At 40.9% G+C, this 11,384-nt stretch overlaps 1 protein-coding gene across 1 annotated transcript; it reads right to left on the reverse strand.

The window, feature by feature from the left end:
* Positions 1 to 1,252: 1,252 nt before the first annotated feature.
* Positions 1,253 to 6,866, reverse strand: LOC106028729 (uncharacterized). Its single transcript, XM_023567204.2, has 3 exons — positions 6,645 to 6,866; positions 3,540 to 3,987; positions 1,253 to 2,974 (listed from the first exon to the last, which is right to left on the reverse strand). Exons 1-3 carry the CDS (start codon positions 6,864 to 6,866, stop codon positions 2,601 to 2,603), a joined length of 1,044 nt encoding a protein of 347 aa, XP_023422972.1. The 3' UTR covers positions 1,253 to 2,600.
* Positions 6,867 to 11,384: the final 4,518 nt, after the last annotated feature.

Here is an 11,384-nt window from a genome sequence, read left to right on the forward strand (position 1 = left end):
TTCACTCTTGGTGCCTGACTATCACTTAAGGTCATGGTCATCCAGAGCAGAATATGCTTCTATTTGTTCTCACAGCAAGTTGGGCTGGGTAAATGGTGGTGCAGATGTCCTTTGCAAAGAAGGCTGCAATACGAAATCATTAGTATAGATTTGAAACAAAGGACAAAGCATCTTCATTTGGGACTACTCTGGCAAAAAATTGTGTATATGTTCAAAAAAGTTATTATTAACTGACCCCAACTCAGAAGGCACTATAAAGGCTTGTTTGCTATAAGGACCAGTTATTGATGGGGCTTTTGTTTTGAGTTTAAGCAGTTAAATCCAAAGTGAATGTTGGAGAAAGCTCAGCATAGTATCAATAAGTGATCTTGCCTATTGTGCATAATAAGGACTTCCAGAATACATAGATAAATGGGGCAAGGACCTCCTATTGGAGGTCTCAGACAGAGTAGCCCTGGGAACCTCACACTGGCACTTATCATGGAGAAAGTAAGCATAATTGATTGGGAAATAATTTTCAGGAAGCAGAATACACTTGTTGTATTTTCCAGTGGGTTCAAATAGGTAAGCAAATTGCACTCAGCCCTGCCAGTCAGACCTTGAGCAAACCTTGAATAGATTTCTGGGGAAGAAGAAGTCTTCATTAGGTTATTATATTTTTTTAGGTTTTAAACTAACCCTTGTAAAAAAAAATGACCAGAATTCAATCAGAGAGGAACATGTCATCTACAGATTTTAAGACAATTGTACTGAACTTTAACAACTTAAGAGAAAGATGTCAGCTCAAATTTGAAGGTCTGTGTTCACATTCAGCCAAATCTGTGCCTGATTATGTTCCCAAACCTGACCTCATTCATGGTTGTAATGCCAAACTCTGGACCCCTCCAAAAGGATTTGGGTCTTTTGGATAGAATAAGAAGTTCTTGTAAGATTTGAAGCTGATAAATCTTAAAATGACCTCCAGTAATCTATCGATTTATGGCCTCCACAGTTTGGCCAAACTTTTTGTTATTATTTCCTTTGCCTTAACAAACCAAGAGCACATGTGTATTGCTTCTATCACCCAAACAAGAAACAGATAGACGGGTGCATTTGTTTCACATATATTTATGATTTTTGAGTCACTGCCAGTGACTCTTCTAAGTCTCTGAAAGCAATGGGGAATAAAGTAAAATTCCAGCCACCAAGGAGCTTTCCTTCTAATTTTAATCAACAATTCACCAAGCGAGATTAGAGCAAAACAGAATATCTCTTTTGGACCAGGGAGGGTAATTTAAAAGACTTCAGCAAGAACCTATCCAAACTAGATAATGTCTTTATCTCTCATCTCAACCAGTCAATGCCACTAGTCTGATTGTGGATACAAATTGGCACAGCTGTAACACAGTTAAGGTGAAAGGGATCTTATCTATCTGAACCTGGATCTTCATTTCAGAAAGAGATAAATTCATTAAAATATAATGCTGACACCAATGTAGTGATAAAATTTCCTCCATAAAGTTTCACATTTTGAGTTTCTGTTTAATATCAATAGATTTTCTATGAAGAACTTTAGCTTTAGAAGTTGTAAATAAGCAAGACATTTCCCAAGGCGCATCTCATGTTAAAGTCTTATGAACACCAATATGTACTGATGGGCAGATAGATGAAAAGCCTGTATCAGAGCAACAGCTTGAAATAAATCAGCAGGCAATTGTATTTTAGAGAAATTTCCAGCCAGAGTTAGTATCTAACCATGCAAGTGGAAAAGAAAGGTTTTATAAGCTAAGCCTGAGGAAACGTTCACTGGTTTTTTACAGTAGAAGTTTGTTTGTGACATAGTAAAGAACAGTTGTAAACCACAAGGTAAAGGGGTAGCCTGGGTGCTCAGAGGGAGGAGGAAATGCTGCGAGGTTGCAAGGGTCTGCTCAACCAAGGATGGTGACCACACTCACTTCCTGATTGGTCTCCTTGCCTCTGCTCTGTCTTGTATACCACTCATCTGAGAATACACATGCCTAGGCTCAAAACTGATGGCACAGTAAATATCAAGCTCACTAGCATTCAAGGATCATCCTAGCCCAAATCTAGGCTGCCATTATTTGCATAGTTTCTAACCTTTGCCACTGGGTTGCTCCCTAACAGCTCTGTCCCTTAAAGGTATATAGTATCCCTTACTTGCAGTGTTGCATTGCCTTTTCTCCTCTCATTGTGACATGACCCTCAACTCCTATGGCTGAAGGAATGGAAAAGTGAGAGATGGAATGAACACAGCATGCCAACACTCATTGTCTTGGTAAGGGTGGGTTTCTGAGACCCCCAACTAGAAACAGCTGATCACCTATAATTCCTCTCTATGAAACATCTCAGCAAGTTGAAAGATAACTATTTCTTTGTAAGAGATCATCTACATAAGCATTTTCTATGAAAGAATAGTCTCTTCTTGCCGAGAGCTTATCAAAGGGTTTTGTTTTGGAGGCTTGATGTTTCTCATTACATCTGGACAAGTTCAAGTGACACGAGCATTTCCGACTGCCATAGGATTCTGTGCAGCGACCCGGCAGGTGTGTTGAGAAGGGCTTCTGTTTAGCATGATACTAAAAATGCAGGCCCAGTCCCCATCACAACTGTGACTTGTGCCTGGAATCTCCAGATCCATGGGGACAATAATAGACCTTGCTTTGTGATTCCTCTGGCGGCCCATTTATTTTAGCTCTGGCGGAGCTAGTGACTTGCCCTACTAATTCACTATGACGTTGTTTTCTAATTAGGTGTCTCAAAACAGCAGGTATTCGCGTCTTAAACTCCCCCGCCGCTTTCCTTCTCGTTAATATGGCAGTGAGCTGCCAGCCTTTTAGCTGCTGATCTTTCTGAAATGCTTCCTGCCGTGTAAAATGAGGTGACATACTGCAGGGCGCCTGGGAGGTCCTTGAGATGTTCATTGTTTTCCTGTTCCATTTTTCTTTTTTCTTACCTTCCGGGTCTTCCCTTAAACCTAGAGATAAAATATTACCTTTGCAAGGGTTGCATTTTTCTTCATTCCATAAAAGCCCAGTGATTCTATAAACTACATGGATTTAACATCTCATTTCCAGTTAACCTCATGAGGCAAACATTTTTATTATCCCTACTTTTTAGGGCAATAAGCCTCAGCTAAGAAGTTCAGTAGCTGAGGTTACAGATTGGGTAAAGTTCTCTGCAAAAACTTACCTTCTTTTTAACTATCACCCAAGCTGGCCTTCCACTCCCGCCCCCTAAGCAGACCCCCTCCGCGAACTAAGGTAAGCAGAACACACAGGGGAAGCCACAGCCCTGACAGAAAGGGAGTCCTTCTGGCAGGACAGAAATGTCACTGATCCCAAGGTGTAAGCCCCAGTACTCCGTAAGCGAGATTCCGGCGCAGAGCCTGGCTTTGAGCCCAGCTGGAAGGCGGGGGAAGAACGTCAGCAGCAGAGGCTCAGCACCTCGGGGTGCTCCTCCCTCAGCCTCGCCACCAGGCGGCGAACAGCAGGAGCTCCTGCTGCCCCCGCCGTCGGTGTTCAGGGAGCCCACTGCCTCACCTTCCCGGCTGCCTGTTCGCCCTTCAGTCGTGGGCACGCGAGCATAGGACGAGCTAACGGGCAGGGCAGCTCCAAATACTGAAGAGGTTGGCGCTGCCCGTCGCCCAGCGCCCAGCGGAGGGTCACGTTCCCAGCTTTCGTGCTCACATTTTCTGGAGCCTGGGCGTGGCCACCCCCGAGGGGCGCCGCTGAAACCCAGCTGCCCGGGGTGTTCAGTCACTAGGCTTAGGATGAGCGAAGAGGCCTTGGAGGGACAAGGAGAGCCCGCCGTGCAGCCCCGAGCCAGGCAGAAACAAGGCCGACCCCCCGCCCTCCGCCCGCGAGGAGACCGCCGGACAGGAGGGGGGCGGGGGGGGGAGGAGCCGGCCCCCTGCTCCCCAGCAAACACCCTTCGCTGGAGAACAGAAACGCCCCCCGCCCGCCCACTGCTGGGGGCGCTGTGCTCCCACTGAAGGCGGGTTCAGGACATGGCAGGGAACCCTAGCCAGCAGCGTTGGTGGAAAAAGGAAGCAATTGTGCAGACTGAAGCCAGGGAGGGTTGTGTTCAAGCCTCAGCTCTGCCTCGGGCGGTAGTGAATCCTTAGTCTTGTGCTAAGGTTTTGTTCATCACTGCATCACTGAATGCTCCTAACAGCCTTTTAAGGAAGATGGTCTGTTCATCCTTATTTGATCAGAAATAGCAACTAATTCAACTCATTGTCTGTGGACACAGACCGGAGAGTGGCAGTGTTCAGCTTAGAACTTAATTATGTCGAAGGAAAGTCCACATTCTTAACCATTAGAACTCCCAACAGCAGGAGGCTTGGAGGGGACAAAAGAGAAGCCCCAGTACTGTCCTCGTAATGAGCCCCATTAATCCCTAAATGGGATTAATAATAAGCCTTTCGCAGGGCTTTTGAGAAGACTGGAGATCAAGCAGAAGGCACACAGGAGAAGACAGTCTGCAGCCCCTCTGCGGGCTCACGGTGATGTGGGTTAGGATCCGTGCAGCTGGGATGCTCCACGGGGATGTGGGTTAGGATCCGTGCAGCTGGGATGCTCCACGGGGATGTGGGTTAGGATCCGTGCAGCTGGGATGCTCCACGGGGATGTGGGTTAGGATCCGTGCAGCTGGGATGCTCGGTCATCTCCGCGGACAGCAGAGCCTTGCTTGCTGCTGTTCCTTTCACACTGAATCTCTTTCAGAAACTTTATGTCACATCAAAATGAGCTGTTTGTTGCGTCTGAATGGTGAGGGCATAGGTTTTGTTTTCAATTTTGTATTTTCCAAATAAAAAAGAATATGTGTTCTATTTTCTCATTATAGCTGCAGTACACATTGATGTGTTAACCATGGGAGACAGAGAAGCTATAAAAAGGAAGTGAGAGAAACCATACTTCCCACTCTTCAGAGAGTGAACACACTAATGTAGTTACCGTTTTAGACAATTGATATTACAAGTTTTACTGCATCCCACTTTTAAAATGCAATATATTCCCCCTCTACAAATGCCCAGCCCTTTACATAAAATGGTGTAATATTTGCATTAAGCTTACATAAATCCTCCTGTAATAATAAATATTTAAATAATAGATTATTTATGCTATGTATAGGTAAATGGTATGTAAACAGTTACATAATACTGTATAGTGAATAATGACAAGAAAAGTCTGCTCTTTTTCATGTTCAGTTCATATTTTTAACCACCTATGGTAGGTTAAATCTGTGGATGTGAGACCCAAGGATATATGTTTTACACATCAAATAGTCTTAAAATATAGAGGAATTAATGGCTGCTTTCCCATTTCCTTTGCAAAAGTGCTTATTATGCTTATGGTATTATGCTTATTGAATTTCTATTTACAAGAACTTCATCGTGTTGTACTGCTTTGCCCAACAGGTACAGTGCCTCATGTGTTCTGTGTGGCGCAGGGCAGTGTGTAGGTGAAAACCCTCTAGAGTAACTGTGACATGTGAAATGGGCAGAGGGGTCGTTGGTTTTGTGCAGATTAAATGGGATCAGACACGTGATGTCTCGAGATCAGGGAGGCCCAAGAGAGAGCTCAGTCAGTAGTGACAGTGTGTCTGTAATGACAGTGTGAAGACAACAGATACATTGGTGGAGGAAGGTGAACTAGAGAACTGGGAGACATCTCTGCCAATGGTGTGTGGGAGCCAGAGTGTACAGGACCTCAGAAGGTGATTGTTAAACGTGCAAGAACTTTGCAAGCTTATTGGGAAAATTGTGAAATCTTACTGGTAGCTTGAAATCTATCTTGGTGAGACACCTCAGAAGTTTGCACCTCAGGAATTGGAAATCAGCGTGTGCTACCAATAGGGTTATATATTTACTTACTTCAAAGAACACTGACCAGAGCACCACTGGTAGGCTTAATCCAAAGACAGGATTTGCTGCTTCTCAGAGTAGTAAAATTCTGCAGGAAATGGTTCTGAGGGCTGGTACAGCATTAGTAGATTTTGTTGAATTGGCATGTGAATAAACATAAGCTAAACACTTGGTTTGCTTGCTTTTGTTCTAACTAGAAGGATGAATGGGGAAATAATTGGATTATAGAATGAAATGATAGGTGATGGGGAAACTTGTCTCCTGCAGTGACAAAGAGTGATTAGCATGCATAACTAGGAAATTCAGGCCTGGAGAATCACCCTGGGCTAAGGGAAAGTTGCAGGAAAGAGCTGGAGAAAAGATGTACACTGATGCCTCTCTTCCACTGTGCCCTAAGGAGCCAGGTGGTGAAGACCAGAGTGATAGGAACTGTGTTCTAGAAGGCTCCACGATCACAAAGCTTGCCTTATTCATCTGACTACATCAGTTATTTCAGAGAGGCCCTTGCCTCCATTGTACTCAGAGTCAGGCTATGGCCTCCTCTCCTCTTCTCTATGGGTGAGCACACTACTGCCCCGGGTCCTTCACCCCTTTAATCTGGACTCTGCAAAGACAGATGCTAGGACACAGTTGCACTTTGCAGTGTGTGTGGGTAAACACCTGCAAAGATAAGGGAAAGAAGAGGATATGGTCCTGGAAGAGCTGTAACCGTGCTCCAACAAACACTCTGCCACAGAGAATCATAGGCAACAGTATACTTCCATATGCCTTTTGTTACCTGAGCCAGCATTTTATAAGCTGCAATACTCAGTTTCCATAGAAGAGTTGCCCAAGAAGGGAATGACCTGGCAAGGTGATTTCTACAGCCAAAGCAGATCCCAGAGGAGTCCACAGCTGGGCTACCTGCGTGCCAAAAGCGGGTTCCCTTGTGGGATGTCACTGTAAAGACTCGGCTTCCTTCCTCATCCCCAATGAGAGCCGCCTCAGTTCTCCTCAGCATTGCTGCTCTTACAAGGAAGTTTCTGAAGGGGTGGGGACATTACAAGGGAATTAGAACATAGGAGAGGACCTGTTATAACATATGCAAGAATACAGCCACTCTCGGAGCACACAGTTTCAGGTGTGCCTGTCCTAGGGGTTGTCACAGAGGCCTCATGGCCTGGCTCTGCTAGTCCCTAAAGAAGGCCTTCATATCCAGACTTAACTGCCCACAATGAGGAGGTAAGAGAATCTGCTTTGCCTTGGCCTAGAGCATGGTCAGACTTCTTATACTTCACGTCTTTTCCCAGGAGCTCCCTTCCCAGCATATTCCAAGTGGAACGACAAATCTTCCTGCCGGTGTTGGCTCATATCCACAGGGTGAGCCTGGGGAAAAAGTCCACCTTACTTTGGCTGGTTTACCAACACATTTTAGATTGTTTATTCTTAAAGTATTTTGTCCTAGCTGCCTCAGGCTCATTGATTTTTAAAAAAATGTATCATAATTTGGTCTGATGGTACTACTTCCCAGCTCTCTAGGTCCTCAAACAATGCTTTTAAAGTTCTCTTCAAGGTGCACTGCAAATTCGTCCAGAAAAGGGATGAATATCTCTTATTTTTCTTGTTCATTTCCCTAGCATCATAAAATAAACACAAAGGACACCAGAGAGAAGGAAACATAACTAGGTCTATAGAAACCTGAGCTCAGACACACGCAGACATACATTTACATCACCCTGCAAATACTTTGCTTCCCAGGCCAAAATGTTTCCTTTTGGAAAAGAGAAGATTTCATGATCTTTTAAAAATAAACTATGAAAACAAATTGCTTATTCATGTTGTTTCAGAAACAAAAGGATGGCCTACCAGACATGACTATGAATGACCATCTTTTCAGAAAAAAGGGGCTTGCAGTTTTAAATTCATTATTATCCCCAGATTTTATGTAATAAATTAAAGTACAAGGAGTAAATTCTAGCCACAGAAGACCATAGGAAATAGAAATAGTGTTTGAAATAATAATCCCCCTCAAATACCCAGTGAATAAACTGAGATAACTTGTGTGAGAAAGTTTTAAAAGTTTAAGATGGAAAAAAAGAACTATAACTCAATCACCCTAATACATATTTTTGCAAAAGTGAAAATGCAAAATGTATCATTAGGAGAAATATTTTCAGCCAGGCAGGATTGCACGCGACCCTGTCTCAAAATAAAAATAAAAAAGGCTGAGGATGTAGCTCAGTGTGACCGCTATGGGTTCAACTCTAAGTGGCTTCCAAAAAAAAAAAAAAAAGAAAAGAAAAAAGAAAGAAAATGACCAAGGAGGGCTTATTCTAGGGATGCTAAAATGGTTTAATATTAATGTATTTCATTAATACATTAAGGGGCACATTGTTAGTTAAAAAATAGGTAAATATAAATAGAAGGGAAGCATGTAAATGTGACAAAGATTAAAAAATATCATAAATGTTAAAGTAGTAATATTGCTTTCATTAAAATCAGGAATGGACGAGACCTGCTCATAATCATTATTGTAATTCAACATTATCTTGAAACTGTAGTAAATACAAGCAAATAATACATTTTGCATAAATATTGGAAAAGAAAAGGGGATGCATATTAAATTTGGTGATATAATTTTATACCTAGAAAATCCAAGAAATATAGAACTAGTAAGAATATAGTAAGAACTAGTAAGAATATAGAACTAGTAAGACTTTCAGAATATATAGACAAAAACGACACAGGAGCCAGGTGGAGTAAACTATAATGATTTTTTTGTCTGTTTTTTGGAGACTGGGTCTTGCTTTGTAGTCCAGGCTGTTCTTGAACTCACTGACTAGTCCAGGCTGGCCTTGAACTGATGGTGATCCTGCCATCTCAGCTTCCTGAGTGCTGGTATTAAAGACATGTGCTGCCATGCTAGGAAAAACTAATATTTTATCAAATGATCTCAGGCAAGTTCAGAAAAACTATCAAAATATACAGCATGGAAGAGAAAATATCACACTATAAAAATACAATTTCCTTAGTAACATGTATAATTAATCGATTCTAATTAGAATCTAATGGAGCTATTTAATTGGTTCCATAATGTTAAGATTTATATAGCCAATCATAGCTATAAAATTATGAGCAAGTGTAATGAAAGAGGACAGTCCTACCAGAAAATCTGCTGATTGTGTAGTATAAAAACCAATAGGATTCCTGAAATAACACAAAGAGCTCTGAGATAGATCTCATTACACATAGTACTATAATATTCTATATGGGAAAGATAATAATCCAGTAAAGAAAAAACAATTGATATATTGTACCAAACAAGACCAGCACTGTGTGCAGCCTACCTAGGATCCCTACCTCATGTCATACTGAAAAATAAAATTCTGCTTAAAACCTCAAAACAATGAAAAGAAATTTAAGCATGTGACCTGTATGTTGGGGAGAATGTTTCTGTTGGTACAGAAGTGTACACACACATGTGTAATTTACACACACACATAATTTGTACAGATACATACTGTACACAAAATTTTAAAGCTTTCACGCCATAAAAAAATACCATAAGATCAAGAGACAAGTAATAAGTTCAGAAGAAAATATTTACAACCAATTTTGTAGGTAAAAAATTTATTGTCTAGCTACATGTGAAAAAGCTCTTCAAATATGAAGTCAAATAGAAAAATGAGCAAAATATACAAAGCAGCAATGTCTACAAAGCATTCCCAAGTGTCAGCGAATATGTGCAGCTGTTGGGCACCCTGCTGCAGTGACTGGAGTAGTTGAGCTGCAGTAGAGACAGATTGCCTGGCAGTGTGTCCTTGGAGAAGTTACTGCACATTCCTGTACCTGAGATTCATCATCTTACAAAGCTAGTATTTGTCTCACTGGATTATTGTAAGAACTTAAAACCTAGTGTATGTGAAGTGCTCCAAGTAGAGGCTCAGTACCCAGGAAGCCCCGCACAAGGCATACATAGCATTTCGTCAGGCCACTATTACGTTATGAATCAGAGAAATGCAAATTAGAGTTAATAGTGCTGTGAAGTTAATAGTGCTCCTCACCCATCCGACTGCCAAACATTAAAAGAACGATTCCACTGCTGTTGGAGTGGAAGCTCAGAATGTCAGTTGTTTTGGAGTGTGTTCTGGCAGCATCTCTTAGCATTATAAATCTGTACACCCTTTGACTCTTGGAATTCTGTCCACCTATATAAGGATATTCTCTGCAGGACTACAAACAACAGAAAACATAAACTTGAATTTATGGTAAAGGGAGTGATCACAATTATTGCAGATTCTAGACTTTATATTATGCCATTTTTAAAAATGGTCATTGATTTGGGGAGATTTCCATAAGGTGTATCTGAGTGAGAAAGGCAAACTTTAGAGAACGGGGGGTATGTCTGTAAAACATGTACTTTGTATATCATTATATGGCCAAGGAATGCAAGAAAGACTACATGAGGCTATTGATTGTCTACTTTTATTATGTTCTGATTTTATAGACCTGTCACCTATCATCTATCTATCTATCTATCTATCTATCTATCTATCATCTATCTATATCATGCATCTATCTATTATCTATCTACCTATTTATCATATCTATCTATCTATCCATCTTTCATCTATCATCTACCTCTCTATCTGGAAGTATAAGGAAATAGATCAAAATCCTAGAGTTCATCTTTCATACATTGATTTATTCATTTTTCTTAGTAAGTGGGGTGAATATTGTTGTTTGTCATGTATTTCTGTATCTGTTAAGGAAATACAGTAAAGCTAGTTTAAGTTTGAGGAAAACCCCAACAAAATTACACACTGAGTGCTTAGGATTCCAGTAGCGCTCTGGACCTACATTGAGCAGACGCGAAGCAGAGAGAACCGCTGTCACTTAATTAGCTGTGTGAATTTGAGCAAGTTATTTCAATTCTCTGGGCTCCAATTCCTCCCATAAAACAGAAGCTAAGTGGATAATCTCTCAGATTCTTTTCTGCTCCAGAATTTGAAACTCCTATATTGTTACTCATGAGAAAGTCAGAATGATGTACTAGAGAGAGGGCACAGGCTCTAAAATCAGGCAACGCAGAGGCTAAATTCCAAATGTGTTATTACTGCACATTCTTGGGTTACAGAACTAAACTGTAGTGGATTTCTTTGCTTGAGAAATGGAGTAATAAGAGTTACAGCACAGGACTGTAAAGACTGATTGGAAAACAAACACAAACTACAGAGCACACATATATATACATATATGTAAAAATGTATATATATATATTTGTATATTCTAAATGTACATAGCATATAAATATATATTCATATTCATAGTACATACATTTTATATTATTTTAATTGTGCATTACATAACATTTAATGAATAATACTTATATACATAGTAATAAATATACGTATATATGTTGTATACATATACAGCAGTACCTCAATTCATGAACTCAATTTTTTCCATAATTCTGGCTACAAACTGAACTGGATGAGAACTGAATCAAATTTCTTCATAAAGTCAGTATTGATACTAA

The sequence above is a fragment of the Cavia porcellus genome, unplaced genomic scaffold, assembly GCF_034190915.1.
Source record: "Cavia porcellus strain 051 isolate PalLab524CR breed Dunkin Hartley unplaced genomic scaffold, mCavPor4.1 scaffold_29, whole genome shotgun sequence".
Taxonomy (NCBI): domain Eukaryota; kingdom Metazoa; phylum Chordata; class Mammalia; order Rodentia; family Caviidae; genus Cavia; species Cavia porcellus.